At 40.6% G+C, this 18,783-nt stretch overlaps 1 protein-coding gene across 1 annotated transcript in view; it reads left to right on the top strand.

Moving 5' to 3' along the window:
* Positions 1 to 18,783, top strand: part of RRAGD (Ras related GTP binding D) — a 40,862-nt gene that overhangs the window by 6,876 nt on the left and 15,203 nt on the right. The window contains exons 2-5 of the mRNA XM_022552624.2: positions 7,160 to 7,455; positions 12,839 to 13,038; positions 13,897 to 14,011; positions 14,804 to 14,946. Of these exons, the coding sequence (XP_022408332.1) occupies positions 7,160 to 7,455; positions 12,839 to 13,038; positions 13,897 to 14,011; positions 14,804 to 14,946 (754 nt within the window). The remainder of the gene's footprint in view (positions 1 to 7,159; positions 7,456 to 12,838; positions 13,039 to 13,896; positions 14,012 to 14,803; positions 14,947 to 18,783) is intronic.

Genomic DNA, 18,783 nt, shown 5'->3' with positions numbered 1-18,783 from the left:
AGCTAATGTAACTTCACATTCTGCTCAATCACTTTCATTTAATCATCCCAACCAGCGAACGTCTATTGAGTGTTTATCGTGGTAAACACCGAGGCCTCAGTTTTCACATCTGTGCAGGATAAATGTTATCAATTTGGGGATTAGAGATGACACTGTGTGCTATGCAGGTGCTTAGTAAATGGTAACGGCTGGTGATAAGCGGTTGGAGCGGGTTGGTTTGAGCCATTTCTTGGTGGCCGAGGCCAAAACATCTCCAGTGTGCCCTCACCCTCAGCCAACAAGATCAGGGGAAAAAAGGACCAATGGGGCACGGACTGCCTCAGCAAACTGCATTGCCGCTTCGTATTCATATTGCCCTCTGAGGCCCCAGATCTTTTCCTCACCTGAGCCAAGGCCGACAGGCACCCCAGACTCAACAGCTTCAAATCTGTGTTCAGGCTTTTTACCTTTGTGAACTTCACGAACAGGTCCTTATTCACTTGATCTTCCAGGTCAGGAACTTGGGGTTTCTTTCTCCTTTGTCCCCTATGTTCAGAGGATCACCAAGTACTACTGAGTGGATTTGAGCTTCTCATGAATCCATTCCATCTGCCCATTTCCACATGCTTCTCATATGTGTTTCTAGAACAACCTAATTATTGTCAGGGAGGAAGAACTCTTAGGTTCTGAGTTGGAGTCCTGCAAATTAAACTGACAAATGACATGAACAAGGGAAAAGTAGGTTTAATTAAGTACTAATGCATGAGAGTTCACAAAAAATTCGACTTAAGGAGGCAGTTAGAATTTGGGGCTTATATACCATTTTAACAGAGGATGAGGAGGGGTAGAGGGGCACTTCTGGGAGAAAAAAATGACTTCAAAGGGAATGCGGGAAGGGGCACTTATGGAAAAACAAATCACTGGAAAGATAAATGGGCCCATAGGAGAAAAGGTGGGAGATAACGATAGTTTGATGACAGTGTCTGTTTGGGTGTAGGGCTGACTTCTCTGTCTCCAAGAAGAGAATACGAGAGTTGCTCCTGGGGAGGACATTTTTGACAACTGAGTTCTTTCGCGAGGGTCTGCTCTAGGCAAATAAGGGACTTCAGGAACTCCAGTGCCTTTAGCTCAAAAAAATTTTTATTCCATAGTGGCTTATTGGTGTCTGTACACTGACCCCCTCTAAGGAAGTCTGTTTCTGGAGTGAGCTTCCTGATCATGTTAGTCTCCCCTTAAAATCCTTAGTGATTTCCTCATGGCTTGCAGAGTAAAATCCAAACTTGCATCTCATTCATGAGCTAGCCTGTTATCTCTCTATCAATTAATTTATTCAATGATATTTATTGGGTTCACACCACATGCTACAATGTATTTTGTTTTTGTTTTTGTTTTTTTTGCGGTACGCGGGCCTCTCACTGTTGTGGCCTCTCCCGTTGCAGAGCACAGGCTCCGGTCGTGCAGGCTCAGCGCCCATGGCTCACGGGCCCAGCCGCTCTGCAGCATGTGGGGTCTTCCCGGTCCAGGGCACGAATCTGTGTCCCCTGCATCAGCAGGTGGACTCTCAACCACTGCGCCACCAGGGAAGCCCGCTACAATGTATTTTGCCTGTGTATATGTGAGAGACAATAAACAAGTAAACAAACAAGATAAACAATATAAAGTAAAAAGATAATTTTGTATAGTGAAGTACTATGAAGAAGACACAGGGATATTAGGAAGTGACGGGACCCCAATGAGGTGAGAGGAGGTAAAATTGCCCCTGGGCTGAGTGGGAGGAGGAGCCAGGGGAGGCCTGGGAAAAGCTTGCTGGACAGAGGGAGGAGCGAGTCGCAGGGAGGAGGGAGAAGCGAGTTGAGGCCCTAAGGTGAGGAGGCAGAAGGCTAGTGTTGCTGCAGGGTAGGGAAGTGGTGGGGAGGGTGAACCAGGCATGGGATGAGAGGGTAGCCCACTTAGGGCCTTTTGGGCTAAGAAGGTATTTGGATTTTATTCAAAATGCTGTGGGAAGCTGCTGGAGAGTGTGCAGGCTTTTCTTGTCTTTAAACTATGTTCCCTAAACTCCAGGAAGGCCACATCTCTTCCTGGCACGACCTTTCCCTCATTCATCTCTTTTATGCCTCCTCTCCTTTAAGACTCAGATGCTATTTCTCCCGGGAACCTTCTCGCTGAACCCATAACACCTAGATAGCAGTGCATTGTAGTTGTCAGTTCCTCTTGTCTGTTTTCCCCCCTAATCGCTAAGGAATGAAGCTTTTCTTTGTGTCTGCAGCCTCTGGCGCAGCCCTGTCGAACAGAACGAACACTTGGCAGACGTTCAGGGAACCTTTATGAAACAGGAACAAACTGCCCTCTTGTAAATTTCACCTCTCTCTGGCAACTTCCTCCAAACCCCTGCGGACACTTTTAAAGAGCCCTCTTTGGGATCCCATGTCTAGTCCCAGATTCTCCTGTAGTTCCTTTATGATTTGCCTTTAAAAAAAAAGTACTAGCCCTTTTATTGCCCCTTTCAAAGCAGCTCTCATCCTTCATCCTCTTTAACGCTTTCATTTTTCTCAGGTGGTTCTTATCAAGCTTGAGCAAGCGCAGTGATACTCAGGGAAATGTCATGGCGGGGTGGGATGAGGCAGCCCTCTGCAGGAGGTTCGGAGGCTGGGGTGTTTCCTTTTCTGATAGAAGCTCCTTGCTACCACTCCTCCAGTGGAAGGAGATCCTCTGAGAAACCCCACGGAGTTTCAGAAGTAGAGATATTTGAGAGAGTGAGAGAGAATTAGAAGGAAGATTTTTGCCAGTAGGCTTTTCTGATGTAAGAAACCTCCCCTATTCAACAGCAGTGGCCTACAAACATTTTTGGCTGTGAGTCCACAATAAAAAATACGTTTATATTGGGAACCAGCACCCACCTACATATAAGTTAATGTAAAAGAGTTTCACTAGCAGTATTTACTCTTCTTATGCAGAAGGCACTCTGATATTTCTGGTCTCTTCTTTTGTCCTTGTTGCAGTTTTAGTACAGTGCCAGCTAATTGGTGGCTAAGGCCCTGGGTAAGGGCTTTAGCACATACCTGTCCTGCATCCTTGGGCAGGTTCCTTCTCCCAAGTTCCTCAGGTGTAAAGCAGACTTGTACCTCCTCATTGCGTGGGTAAACTTTGTAGAGATGTCTATGTCTAGCGAGGTCCCTGGCACACAGTATATTTCTGTACATGCTAGTTAAATATGACAAAATACATCTGCATGGGTGGAAGGGATCTCTACAGAGTTGATGGTACTCTTGCTGATCTGACTCACTATTTCCCAGCTGTTTACATTTGGTGGCTCATGCCTCCAGCTGTGTGTATATATTATAGCTGTATGTGTATTTCACTTCCCAGCCACTCTGTGTATGTAAACACACAGACACACTCCCTCCCCTTTCCACAGTGGTCTCCATCACCTTCCCACTCTCCCAGGAGGAGGAGATCCAACCTCCAGGGCACCAGTGTCAATGATCATGCCACATAGAGACTTGCAGACCCTGCTGAAGAGAAGTTACAGTCTGCATCCACATCCAACAGTATAAATTAGGAAGAAATAAAGACATTTTTATGCACTTAAATATTTTTGTAGTTGTACACAATTAAATGTGGTACACTTATTTTATGTTTTCTACTAGTTTGAGATACTTATCCTTATATTTTAAAAAATTGATACATACCTGGGCTTTTCTAACAAGGACCGTAGCATTCTCTTACTTACCTTTTGCCTACCTCTCCCTCACCAGTCTCCCATGTCTACATTGTCTGGAATTTTAGTTTCTGATTTTTATTCAAAAATTTAAAATCAGGGACTTGCTGGGTGGCTCAGTGGTTAAGAATCCACCTGCCAATACAGGGGACATGGGTTTGATCCCTGGTCTGGGAAGATTCCGCATGCTGCGGAGCAGCTAAGCCTGTGCACCACAACTACTGAGCCTGTGCTCTAGAGCCCGTGAGCCACAACTACTGAGCCCGTGTGCCACAACTGCTGAAGCCCACACGCCTAGAGCCTGTGCTTCACAACAAGAGAAGCCACTGCAATGAGAAGTCCACACACCACAATGAAGAGTAGCCCCTGCTCGCTGCAACTAGAGAAAGCCTGCATGCAGCAACGAAGACCCAATGCAGCAAAAATAAATAAATAAATAAAATCAATACTTATTTCAATTCAATAGGTTTCAGTAAAATTTGTCTTCTATTGCTTGTTGCATTCCACTATATTTGAGTGTATTTTCTTCCAGGAGTGCATCCTTTTTTAAAAAAATAAATTTATTTATTTTCATATTGATGATAAAATTTATTTTATCATCTGTGTTTATTCTGCTTTTCAATCCATATATCCTTCCCGCCCAACAGTTGTGTTTTTATTTCTAAGATCCATAAGGCCCTTTTTCATAACTGCTCTTATTCTGAAACTGTCTATTCTTGTTTCATGAATGCCATATTTTCTCTGATCTCTGAGTATTTTAATTATACCTGAAAGTTTACTCTGACTCCTGTATAACTCTGCTTCTTCAGGTATACATTCTTCCGTTTGTTGAGTCTGTATTCTCTTCTATAATCTTGTCTTTCCTCAAATATTTGGCATTTGAGGAAATGTCTAGAGGGAGGATGGTGCTGCTTCCACCTCTTGAACTCCACGCATATTGCAGTGAGGAAGGTCAGAGTACTTGGAGGGGGTACTGTGGGTGCTTCCTGTTCCTTCTGGGCATCAGTGCCTCTAGGGCACTGCCCCCCCTCTCATACCTACATTCCTACATTCAGTGCTTCCGCTTGGAGGATAGTCTAGTGTGTAGTCTAGTGTGTATGTAGGTGCAGAGTTTATCTGCTTGGCTCTTCTCACTATGATTCTCCAAATAACAACCCTGTTGGTTGTTTTCATGTCCTTTGCTGTTTGAGCTTCCAGTTCTACCTTTTCCAGCAGAACCCTCCCATTCATAATCAAGGGTTGCAGGTTCCCCCTTCCATCTGATCTTTGTGTTTCTTAGGGATTTCTCAGTCATTTGTCAATGTTGAGTTCTCTCTTTGGTCTCAAGCTCAGCTATCCGTGTTTATTTGTTCATCTATTTATTTATGGTTCATACCTTTTCTAGTGTGCTTAGGGATTCAGTAGGGGAAGGGGAGACTGTGACATGTTCTTAGTCTGATATTTTTGCAACTGGAAGTCCTGTTTTCTTTTTCAGTTCATGTCCTGCTTTTGCTAAGATTGACTTATAATGACAGCACTGCAAGTATAGCATATAATCCCTGATGAAGAAGAAGAAAGCTGGTGATCTTTTGGGTGGTTTAATTCCACATCACTCTGTCTAGGGCATAGCATCTGCAATTTGTTGAATTGGGTTAAGCTGAATGGGGAAGTGTGTGTGGGTAGGATGGGGGTAAAATATTGCTTAGAGTGGAATAGTGTCTGTGTACATCTACAGCTACTTACTTTTTCTTTATTCATTTACTGCTTTACCTGAAATTTATGTATTTCCCTGCACCTATTGCAAAGTGAAACATCAAAATATTATATATAGTAAATGAAATTTCCTAAGATTCTATCAGGTAGTAACCTGTGTTTTAGATAATTGTAGAACTTCAGGAAAAATTCTTAGTTGCAATAGGGAAATAAAGGATTACTTTCCAGTCTGTATTGGATTATGCTTAGATCAGGACCAGGGTCTGAGAAAGACATAACGAGGTGTAGCTCAGAAGGAAACAAAAAAGGAATGTAGAAAAATAATATACGTATATTTATTTTCCTATATGCTGCCTTTTTTCTTAAAATGTTGGTTTCTTTTCTTGATCTTTTTCCAAGTTTCATACTGGGTCTTTTATTTTTCTTTACTTATATTTTTGGGTCAGTCATGAAGCCTTAATTCCAGAACATTTTTATCACCCCAAAGAAAACACATACCCATTAAGAGTCACTTCCAATTTCCCCCTCCCTCTAGCCCCTGGCAGCCACTAAGTACTTTCTGTCTTTATGAACTTGTCTATTGTGAACATTTCATGTAAATGGAATCAAACAATATGTGACCTTTTGTGTCTGTCTGCTTTCATTTAGCATAACATTTTTGATGTTCATCCATGTTGTGGCATGAATCAGTACTTCATTCCTTTTCAATGGCTGAATAATATTCCATTATATGAATATACAACATTTTGTTAATCCATTTATCAGTTGATGGCCATTGGCCTGTATCTACTTTTTGGCTATTATGAATTGTGCTGCTGTGAACATTCATGTACAAGTTTTTGCTTGGACATATGTTATTTCTTTATTCCTAGGAATAGAATTGCTGGGTCATGTGGTGACTCAAATGTTCAACCTTTTGAGGACCTGCCAAACTGTTTTCAAAGCACACCATTTTACATTATCACCAACAGTTTAAGAGGGTTCCCATTTCTCTACATCCTCACTGACACTTGTTATTGTCTGTCTTTTTTATTTTAGCCATCCTAGTGGGTATGAAGTGGCATCTCATTGTGGTTTTCATATGCATTTCCTTATGGACTAATGATGCCAAGCATCTTTTCATGTGGTTATTGGCCATTTGTGTATCTTTGGAGAAATGTCTATTTAAATCCTTTACACATTTTTTATTGGCTTATCTTTTTATTGTTGAATTGTAAGAGTTCTTTATATATTCTGGATGCTAGACCGTTATCACGTATATTATTTGCAAATGTTTTCTCCCATTCTTTGGGTTGTCTTCACTTTTTTGATAAGTGTCCTTTGAAGCACAAAAGTTTTAAATTTTGATGAAGTCCAAAATTGTTTCTTTGAGGCGTAACTCAAACAAGCATCTCTTTAGTGCAGAGACTGATGATCTGGGCAAAGAAGGACCTTGCTCTGGAATGCTAAGACTGGATTCTCTCCCCCCATAGTCTGCTCCAGGAAACCTCTGCACTTCACACTCCAGAGTCCCTGCTCGTGATGGGGAATATCCCAGGTTTTCTGGCCCTCTGAAATTGTGTGAGAGGTGGTGATACAGCATTTTTCAGGGTTTTGCACTTTCTAAAAGCTGGCCCCTCCATGAGCAGGGTGATGGAGTTAGTGCTCTCTGTATCTGGAAACGTAGCATTGTCTGTGGATCATAAATCTCATCTGAGGCGGAAGTGAAACTCATCTCATTAACCGCTGTGACAGCATCTCACCCTCATTCTTGTTTTGTGGTTTCTCCAGTTCTGGACTTTAGCGACCCCTTCAGCACGGAGGTGAAGCCGAGGATCCTGCTCATGGGCCTGAGAAGGAGTGGCAAGTCATCCATCCAGAAAGTTGTCTTTCATAAAATGTCTCCCAACGAAACCCTGTTCTTGGAAAGTACGAACAAGATCTGCCGGGAAGACGTTTCCAACAGCTCCTTTGTTAATTTTCAGATTTGGGACTTCCCAGGGCAGATTGACTTTTTTGACCCTACCTTTGACTATGAGATGATCTTCCGGGGGACAGGAGCACTGATATTTGTCATAGACTCCCAGGTAAGGCTCAGTCTCGGGGTATGGTGGGACTGTAGCCCCCTGCCCCAGGCAGCCCCTTCTTGCAAACAAGTTCCTTTGCAATCATTTTGGTTTGGTTTTTAGAGTCAGGAATAGGACTTTTTACCTGACTGGCATTTCTCAGTTGGGGCTCTCAGGCTTTGCAAAGGGGAAAAGGCTCCCTTCATGCAGCCCTGACCAACATGCGATGTTCGGGAACTGTGTGCTCTCAGCAAACCCTAGAGGAAACCTCACAGACGGGGGGCAGGGGGGACCACCGTGCAGGCCAGTGACACCAACGATGTGTCGCCCCCCCTCTGGTACTCTTGGCAGACATCTATAAAAGATCACAAGTTCTCTATAACAAAAATACATATATATCTACATTTCAAAATGTTTACTATTTCCTTTGAAGATAAAGTTCTAAGTGTGAACATTTTTCTTCTGAATCATTATTGTAATTACTACTAGTACACAATTACAGCAGCATGACTAGTATGTATTTTATAGGTAACTAAATATAAAATGTAAAATTTGAGATACATATATATTTTTTTCCACTTAATTCATGTATCTGTGCTTGACTAAGACAGGATTTGGCATCAATTCTTTTTTTGTTTGTATAGCTGTAAGTACTGAGAAACCTTGTTCACATAAGGTGGGTATGGGGTGAGTTTTGTTCTAGCATTCGCTCAATTGTTTAACTCCTTCTAAGTTATATCCCCTAAATTACCCAATTTTCTATCACAAAAAAATTATTTTTTCATAGTTTATCAGTAGACATCCTGATTGTGTCCTCCTTTAACTTTGCTGAAAGCAAAGAATTGGGAGCCCCTTGACTGGTGAAGAACCTTATCACCCAGGCATTGCTCACTTTATTGGTATTCAGACCAGCCTTCTGAATGGTCTCTTCCGCACCCTGGGTTTTTAAGACCCTGGGCCTTTCTCCTGTGAAGTATGGGCAGAGCTGGTGGTTTAAGGGGAGGAGGGGAAGGGAAGCAGCAGGACCACAGATGCATCTCCGGCAGGTCGTCTTAGCAAAGAGCACAGGTAGCAGGACTGGGACATTGACATTGACGTTCTTCAAACTCTCCATGTGCAGGGACTCTTAGAAAGTGTCCCCAATGGGTGGCCCAGCCCGAAGGCCCTCCTGAGGGCTCTCTTTTGTAGCTGTGGGGGAATAAAAGGCAACAAGTCCTGCAGGAATGCCCTAAGCCAACTCTAAGCTCAGGTCTCAACGTTTCCCTGCAACTGTGGACCTACAATCAGACAGGTAGGGCCAAGCACTCCCAGCCCTTCAGGAGCCCAGTGGTGTTAGGGAGGAAGGGCTGTGAAGACCCTTAGTAATAATGGTTCTGAGCCCACTCTTAGAAAACCATTCTTGGACAAGACTACTCATGCCTGAGAGTATCATAAATTCATTCACGGAACGAGGTGGCTGTTTAATATAAAAATGAAATTTTCAACTCAGCCTTTTAGTTCCAAGCGACTGCATGGTGAACTTGTGGAGCTGTAGTAGCCCTACCCGTGGGTAAGTAGATTCCAACCCTGACTCATCACTTAAAGACAATGGCTTAGGAAGTACTTCCTTCAATACAATATTGTGCATACATAGCAATTTACATTTATGGAATTTGAATTTCCAGTGCACCTCTGTCTCAGGTGTTTGTAATATGGCTAAAATAGGCATACTTGCCTGTTTATTTTTCATTGTTTGGGGTAATTTTATTGCTTCAAAGTGATCCCCTTTTTATGGTTGGTTTGTTTTATTGAAGTATAGTTGATTTACAATATCGATATTTATATTCTTTTTCGGATTCTTTTCCCTTATAGGTTATTACCAAATACTGAGTGTAGTTCCTTGTGCTATACAGTAGGTCCTCGTTGGTCATCTATTTTATACATAGAAGTGTGTATGTGTTAATCCCAAACTCCTAATTTATCCCTCCCCCTCCCACTTGCCTATTTTTATTATTTATTTATTTATTTAGCCTATTTTTAAATTGGAACTGTAATTTGGTTTTAATTTTACCTGAGCTTGAAAAGTGGACCTTCGATTGTGATTGGTAAATGTGTTCTTTGTTTTAGTTTGTTTCTCGGTTTGTTGGGTTTTGTTTTGGCCGTAGGGCGGACAAAGGTATAAGAATGAGAAATACATCTTTTTAAATGACACTTTTTAAAAGGTAGAAAAAAACATTGTTGAGAGTTGTCATTTACTAAAAATAAGGAATCGTTAGATAAGCCGTTTCCAGTGTTTGCCTAATAGGCTTTTCTACCGGAAGCAGCGATAACAATCACATTTGGGGGAATCTTTACTTGATGCGACTGCAAGCACTAAACAAAACCCAACTTGAGGGAAGTGTCTCGGCAACTCTTGAATGTCACTGCCTTCATTTCTAAGCAGTGCTACGTTCATCTGACACCTCATATTTTTTTATTTTTTGCTTGCCAATTCCTCACAATCACAGGATTGCCAGATAAATATATCACCAAGGAGAAAGTGTGTCCTCACAGAATGTTGTAAAATAAAAGAGAATGAAAGCATCAAGAGTAATTTCCCGTGAGCTCCCCGTGTGACACTGCCAGCCCCCTGGCACGGCCCACAGAAAGGACCTCATCTCCAGGGCCACCCTCGGCCCCCGGGAGCCATTTCACATGTGCCTGGGATCCAAACTAGAGTGTCGGCTTGACCCACGTTGGTGATTGTGACCTGCCTCTAATTCCTAGATCTAATTTTGGAATAGAAACCAGGCAGCGTATTTTTCCTTGTAGAATATAATAACAAACACAGTAGAAAAAAAATCATTCACAATCCCTCTGCTCTAATAAATCAAGTCTTTTGTTTCTTTTCATGTAATTTTTGGCCCTTATAGATCTGTACCACTTCATCAGTTTGTTGGTAATCAGACCATTTTATATGCTTGGCTGGGAGGTTAGAGGAGTGATTTCTACTCTTTTGAGACTGTGATAACACTCTTGACTTTGGCTAGTGTTCTCACAGACATGTGCCCTGAACTCCTCTCTTCAGTTAAAGACATAAGGAATAACATTTTTTGAAGTGTAATTTACATGCAATAAATTGCACTCATTTTAAATACACAGTTCAACAAGTTTGACAAATACGCCTCTAACCACCTCACGATCAAGATACAGAATGTTTCCGCCACCGTGAAATCTTCTTTGTGTCCTTTCTCAGACGGCCCCCAAGACCCCAGCCCCAGGCAACTGCTGATATGTGCTTCTTTTCTCTATAGACTAGTTTGCCTTTTCTAGAATTTCTGTATGTGGAATTGTACAGTATGTGGACTTTAGTTTTTATTTGAGATATTGTAAGGTATTAAAAAAGTGCTGCAAATTATTAATCTAGAATTTTTCCAAGATGCTTAATCTGCTATCCCAGTGTCCAGTATTTGTTTTTCATTTTAAACAACTCTTTAAGAGTACAAAGGATGAGGACTCCGCTTGATCTTTGTCTCTCTTCATAGTTTCCTATTAGTATCTTTAATATTTTGATTTATCTAAAAACTAGGGATACATTTTTATTAATTTAATTTGGGGAATACAAGAATGCCTAAAAACATCCCCTGTTTTATTGGCTTTTCTGTATTTGTCCAGGTTTGGAGTCAGAATTGGCAGGGGGCGGTGAAAAGTCCTTTAAATTCTGTCCTGAAGATCCCTTTCTTCAGGATCTTAGTTCCCCCCCAGGGATTGAACCCGGGCCCATGGCAGTGAAAGCGCCCCCATGGCAGTGAAAGCGCCCCCAGGGTCCTAACCACTGGACCGCCAGGCAATTCCCCCCTTTCCTTTTTTTGCTGGAAAAACAAGACCTATTCACACCCTTCAAGTTGGCAATAATGAAGAGACCTGACAACACTGGGTGTTGTTGAGAGTCTGGAGCATCAGGGGCTCTTACACATTATCTAGTCAAGTTCAAGGTGCTCATTCCTATGAGCCAACAAGCCTCCTTTCAGGGTAAGCCCTAAGAAACTTGCAAACAGGCACAGAGATGTGTGCGTGATCACATGTGCGAGATCGTGCACATTATCGTCATCATCTGAACTAGCACATAACTGGAAACATTCTGAATGTTCATCAGCTGGCAAGGGAGTGATAAATTTTAGACCATCCATATGATGGAATTTTATAGAGCTGTTAACAGGAATCATGCACTAGAGTGTGTGCTTCAACAAAGGTGACTCTCACTGACATAATGTGAGTGGAGAAGGCAAACTGTAATCCACATGCAAGTTGATATTTCTGTAAAGTTTTAAACAATGTAAGTGAATTCTGTATGTTGTTCAGTGATACATATGTATGCAGTCATGTATAAAGACATAAGTGATGATACAGGCAGAAGTCAGGATAGTGGTTACCTCTGGAGGGTGTGGGTAGAGTGATGGGATGGGCTGGGAGGATGGGGAGAAACATACAAGGCTTCAGTGTCTAATGTTTGATTTCTTAAACAGAGAGATGCATACACAGGCATTCATTACATTATTACATAGGTATTATCTGTAGGAAGGAGAAAAAAATAGTGTTGTGTTATTTGGGGCAATAACTCTAGACCAGGGGTCAGCAGACTTTTTCTGAAAAGGGCCAGATGGTAATTTTAGGCTTTGCAGGCTGTGCTGTCTCTGAGGAGTTCCCACAGAGGAAAACCATTCAGCTCTGCCACTGTACCCTCAAAGCAGCCATAGACAGTGTGTAAACAAATGAGTGTGACTGTGGTCCAATAAAACTTTACTTACAAACAATAGGTGGGCCCAGTTTGGCCCCAGGGCTATGGTTTGCTGACCTCTGCTCTAGATCAGTGGTTCTTAAATTTTTTCCTCCTGGCTCCTTCCCCATCTTCCCAGTGATCCCTATCATGTTTTCATCCCTGCTTGTTCATTACATTTCACCAAGAGAATCAGAATCCTGGAGGGACAGTATTCCAGGGAAGGTCCTGGATGGTGTGTGGTCATTTTCAATACATAAAACTGCAACTCTGACCTTTGTGACTGTCATCAAGCTAAATCATAACTGTATTTTTCTGGCCTTTCTTTTTCATTTCTTTGTTAACAAAACTTAAGTTTTCAGTCTTGAATTCTATGAAACAGCTTTTATTTGGGCATTTGCAAAATATTTTGGGAGGGGATAGTAAGATTAACAGTGTACGTGGAAGAGAAAAAATGGTACCTGTAAGGTGATGGATTGGTTCATTAGCTTGACTGGGGGGATCCTTTCACAATGGGTACAGATGGGTACACAGTGGTACCAAAACATTAAGTCGTCACCTTAATACATGCAATCTTTGTCAGTCATACCTCAGTAAAGCTGGGAGGGAAGACTGTATGTGGAAGGGAAGCAAAGCAGCCTCCCTGACAGGAGTGTGCTTTGTTCCCAGGACGATTACATGGAGGCCCTGGCCAGGCTCCACCTCACGGTGACCAGGGCCTACAAAGTGAACACCGACATCAACTTCGAGGTGTTTATTCACAAAGTGGATGGTCTGTCAGATGACCACAAAATTGAAACCCAGAGAGATATTCACCAGAGGGCAAATGATGACCTTGCAGATGCTGGATTAGAAAAAATTCACCTCAGGTGAGAACAGAAACCCATCAGGGATCATTGGGGTCCAGAGCCATCAGGAGTGGCTTGGCCCGGACTGTCATTTAGAGTCACGGAGCCCTGTGTACCCTGTTTTGTGCTGTAGACATTGGGGTAGTATTTGGGAAAAGCAAGCTTTGCATGTGCCAACTCTAATCTTTGGGAAAAGCGGTGGGGTTTTAGAACAATTTTTTGGACCAAAGGTCAAAGCTAAGGTTCTTTCCCCCCTATGAAAAACACATAGGAGAAAACCCATGAACTGCATCCAGGAAGTTAATCGATGCTGAAGTTTACTGTTACAGATAGTATCTATAATCATAAGTAAAGGAATACTCTGAAAATCATTCAAATAGAAATATTCACAGAGGAAAGCCATTTCTCTAATTTTTGTGGGGTAGTATGTATATGCATCATTCATTTTGCAAATTGGAAAAATGGAAAGATTAGATGCTTCAGTATCAATAACATAACTGTTATTAACATGAGAGGTGTGTATAAAGATGATCTGGTGTGGATTCTCTTGCAGAATGTAAGGATGCTGATATAGGCATATACGGCTGCATTTTTAGTATATGTGCTGCCGAAGCAAGCACGTGGGCTGCATTTTTAAGCCTCCTATAGTCCAGCCAGTCAGCAGATCAGAATGGGCACAGTTCTTGCTTTGGGGAGTTGGGCAGGAATGTCTTGTTAAGACATGTTCATTTTTTTACTGAGGTTGTTTTGAATTCTGAAAGGGGCTAGAATGTGTGTGTAGTAAATACAGAAGGCATGATTCTGGTGTTACGACATAGCCTGAACAGTCTATTCCTCAGTCAAAGGTAAAAAGTGATGAAATATTGTTTCATCTTTCAGCTTTTATCTGACAAGCATATATGATCATTCAATATTTGAAGCTTTTAGCAAAGTGGTTCAGAAGCTGATTCCACAACTCCCCACCCTGGAGAATTTGCTAAACATCTTTATCTCAGTAAGTAAATAATACTGTCCTGTTAGAGTCATTTGCGGAATTTAAGAATAACATTGCAAGAGTGAAAATGATCTTATTTCTACTTGCTCTTACAGCACTTCAAGTTCACTGAAATATTTTTGAAGATTGTGCCTATGTACTGTTTTAGGGCCTTTAAAATTTAACTGCCAAAACGATTCCTGTACTTCACTTGTATAATCGGAATGTTTATTCAAGTTGTAGGCAATTCAGTGTTAATGGAATCCTACCAGAGTTTGGGAGCATAAAAGTTGGTTTTGGCTATAAGATATATACTGTTGAATTTTTAAAAATACGTTTAACACTGTGAATGATGTGCTGTCTGGCTGAGTCCTAAAAACCACCACGTCAAGTCAAACTTCACAAAATAGAATTAAGGCAGTCCTTTGGTTGTATTCACATTGATTCTCACTGCACAATTTTGAGTTTGTTTGTCTAGATTTTTTAAATCTATTTTTAAATTTAAAGTTTTTAAAATGCTTTTGTTTTTACTTGGCCTTTTTCCTAACTGCACGTACATTTCTAAGAGTCAGGAAACACTACTTAATTTGTTTACCTAAAGTAAATAATTCGTGATAATTCCAGTTTTCATTTCTTGTGCAAATCCATTATAAAGAAGCTTATGACAATGAGGTTTAAATTGTAATAAAATGGAACAACCTAAATTTTTGCTGGTTCATATTTGAGACTGAGGATGGCATATCATTTTACGTAACCATGACATGCTCTGCAATCAGCTGTCCCTTTAAGGCCGCATCTCCTTTTCTGTTTCAGAATTCTGGAATTGAAAAGGCGTTTCTGTTTGATGTGGTCAGTAAGATTTACATTGCAACTGATAGTACCCCCGTGGATATGCAAACCTATGAGCTCTGCTGTGACATGATCGACGTGGTTATCGACATTTCTTGTATTTATGGGTAAGTAGAACATTCTGAAAGGCTACAATTGAGCCATACTTTTCTTTCATAACCTTTGAGAATTTTGCATTTGCTTATTTGATCTTAATACTTTTGTTTGAAATGACTGAGATCTATAAATACACCATTTCGTATGTAATAATAATAACAAAACATTATTGAGTAAATGCCTGGCATTATGCTAATAATTTCATTGCCCACATTATTATCATTGAATTCTCCACTATTCCTCGAGGCAGGAATTACTATCACCATCTTATAGATGGGGCACTGAGGTCCAGAGTGGTTAAGTTTCTAACCCCTGCTCACACTGTCAATAAGGGACAGAATTAGTATTGTATTTGAGCTCAAGTCTGATACGTTCTTCCTCTACTGAAAAATCTGTTGTCATACCATAATGTATTTACTTGAGGGAGACCACTAGGATCCTTGGATTCTACATAAATATCTCATGTTTACCACAGTTCTATTATTTTCTTCTTTACATGAAATAACTGCTGTTTTTTCAATATAGTTTTGATTGTCTTCTATGGTGGATAGCAGAGAATTATTAAAGTAAGCAAACAACATTACCTGCTTATTATTATTATCTTATATTCTTAGAAAACAGAACTTCTTGTACATTTAAAATAATATAAAATAAACAGGCATGGGGAAAATTGATTCTGTTACCAGACATAGAAATAATTCCACATAATTGTGAATTTGCTGAATTCAGGGTGTTTTACAGAGTGAGTGGGTGTGACCTTGTATGTCTATCTTATTAAGGCAATGCATTGTTGCTGCCTTGTATTCATATTGAATCTCACAGCCTCACACACCCATCGATGAGATAAAGCTGTCCTTCATCTTCCTCTTTACTCACTGGCTGTGACTCGCTTTACACAGCCTCCTCTGCCAACTTCTGGGCGAGCCTCAGTCTTACCATTTCTCTCTTCCATTCAGTTTAGACTCTTTCTGTTAACTGTTATACACACATGAACACCCACAGTCCCTTCCCTTACGAAACAGGGAAAGTGATTCTTACCTCACAGGACTGTAGTGAGGATGCAATATCATTAGGCTTCCCCTGGTGGACCCTGGATAAATGTAGCTGCCATTATAATTATTATTAATTATTGTTATTCTTACTAAACACTGCCACTGGCTTTAGAAATAGACCTTATTTTCCACGATCGCTGCCCTGCAGTATTCTCTTGTTTTGAAACTCTAAGTGGATGACCTTGAAATAGTCATGGAAGCTGAAACTACCCTGATTACAGTCTAGATGGCTGTCGTGATCAAATACAATGAACAACACAATTAATCTGACACATGTTTAATGATATGCATAATCATTATTTTGCTATATGGTAATTAGACATAAGTGGTAAGTTGTTCATATAAATGATGTTAATCAGAGTTACTTTTATCCACCTAAAACAAACACGGGGAGGGAGGGGTTGGGCGGAGGAGGGAGCAGGGCCTTGCTGGTAGATTGCTTTTCTGTTGCCGAGTGCAGTGTTCCTGGGAGCCCGCCCGGTTCAGTAAGAACCGGTCTGGGTATGGGTCACAAATGGGGCGTGAGTTCTGGGGTTTCTTGAGACTGTTTGCTGGAGCAGCCATGAGCCAGCCCATGTGGCCTGCAGGGGGTGGCCGGGGATGCATGCCACAGCCCGGGAAGCAGGCAGCCCTGTAATTGGAGACCTTAGAAGCAGGTGACCTGGTCTGCTCAAGAATCTCAGCTGGGATTCTGAAAACGTATACACAGTTTCAGATAAGGGAAAAGGTACAGGACGTGCTCCTTTGCCTATAAAGAAAGGATACATAACTGGTTACATCAGTGGCTTCAGAGGGCTCAATTTTGATCATTAAGGCCATATTAATAATGATAATAGCAGTTAGCATGTATTGTGCATTTTATATGCTCTCAGCACTATGCTTAGCACTATATATGTATTATTTCATTGCATTAGGAAACTTTGAGGTAATTATTGTTCATGTACAGTTGAGGAAATTGAGGCTCAAAGAAGTTACTCAATTTGCCCAAACTTATGCGATAAATAAGAGAGCTGGGATTCAAACCCAAGTCATTTGTGTTTGCAGGCCACACCTTTTCGTAAATAGACCAATTTATTTATTTAACTTTTTATTTTGAAAAAATTTCCAATCTATGGAAAATGTGCAAGAATAGTACAGTGAACTCCTATGTACCCTTCACTGGGATTCACCAATTTTTATCAGTTTGCCATATTTGCTCTTTCTTTCTTTTTCTAATACAGCTGACCCTCCATGTGGGTTCCATATCCGCAGATTCAACCAACCAGCGGATTGAAAATATTCAGAAAAAAAAAACCCAGAAAATGCCAAAAAGCAAAACTTGAATTGGCCGCATGCTGGCAACTATTTACATAGCATTTACATTGTATAATCTAAGGATACTTAAAAGTGTATGGGAGGGAATTAATTGATATTTATAGGACATTCTATCCAAGAACAACAGAATACACTTTCTTCTCAAGTGCTTATGGAACATTCCCCAGGATAGATCATATCTTGGGTCACAAATCAAGCCTTGGTAAATTTAAGAAAATTGAAACTGTATCACATATCTCTTCCAACCACAATGCTGTGAGAATAGATATCAGTTACAGGAAAAAATCTGTAAAAAATACAAACACATGGAGGTTAAACAATACACTACTTAATAACCAAGAGATCACTGAAGAAATCAAAGAGGAAATCAAAAAATACCTAGAAACAAATGACAATGAAAACACGACAACCCAAAACCTATGGGATGCAGCAAAAGGAGCTTTAAGAGGGAAGTTTATAGCAATACAATCCTACCTCAAGAAACACGGAACATCTCAAATAAACAACCTAACCTTACACCTAAAGCAATTAGAAAATGAGAAAAAAAGCCCCCAATGTTAGCAGAAGGAAAGAAATCAAAGATCAGATAAGAAATAATGAAAAAGAAATGAAGGAAACGATAGCAAAGATCAATAAAACTAAAAGCTGGTTCTTTGAGAAGATAAATAAACCATTAGCCAGACTCATCAAGAAGAAAAAGGGAGAAGACTCAAATCAATAGAATTAGAAATGAAAAAGGAGAAATAACAACTGACACTGCAGAAATACAAAGGATCATGAGAGATTACTACAAGCACCTATATGCCAATAAAATGGACAACCTGGAAGAAATGGACAAATTCTTAGAAAAGCACAACCTTCTGAGACTGAACCAAGAAGAAATAGAAAATATAAAGAGACCAATCACAAGCACTGAAATTGAGACTGTGATTAAAAATCTTCCAACAAACAAAAGCCCAGGACCAGATGGCTTCACAGGCGAACTCTATCAAACATTTAGAGAAGAGCTAACACCTATCCTTCTCAAACTCTTCCAAAATATAGCACAGGGAGGAACACTCCCAAACTCATTCTACGAGGCCACCATAACCCTGATACCAAAACCAGACAAATATGTCACAAAGAAAGAAAACTACAGGCTAATATCACTGATGAACATAGATGCAAAAATCCTCAACAAAATACTAGCAAACAGAATCCAACAGCACATTAAAAGGATCGTACATCATGATCAAGTGGGGTTTATCCCAGGAAAGCAAGGATTCTTCAATATACGCAAATCAATCAATGTGATAAACCATATTAACAAATTGAAGGAGAAAAAAACATATGATCATCTCAATAGATGCAGAAAAAGCTTTCAACAAAATTCAACACCCATTTATGATAAAAACCCTCCAGAAAGTAGGCATAGAGGGAACTTACTCAACATAATAAAGGCCATATATGACAAACCCACAGCCAACATCGTTCTCAATGGTG

This window comes from Delphinapterus leucas, chromosome 12 (assembly GCF_059928025.1).
Source record: "Delphinapterus leucas isolate spDelLeu-1000000601 "Yukka" chromosome 12, BTC_Dleu_Yukka2, whole genome shotgun sequence".
In the NCBI taxonomy this organism is placed as follows: domain Eukaryota; kingdom Metazoa; phylum Chordata; class Mammalia; order Artiodactyla; family Monodontidae; genus Delphinapterus; species Delphinapterus leucas.
The sequence above is the reverse complement of the archived record's forward strand: the minus strand, read 5'-3'. Positions and strand labels throughout refer to the sequence as shown.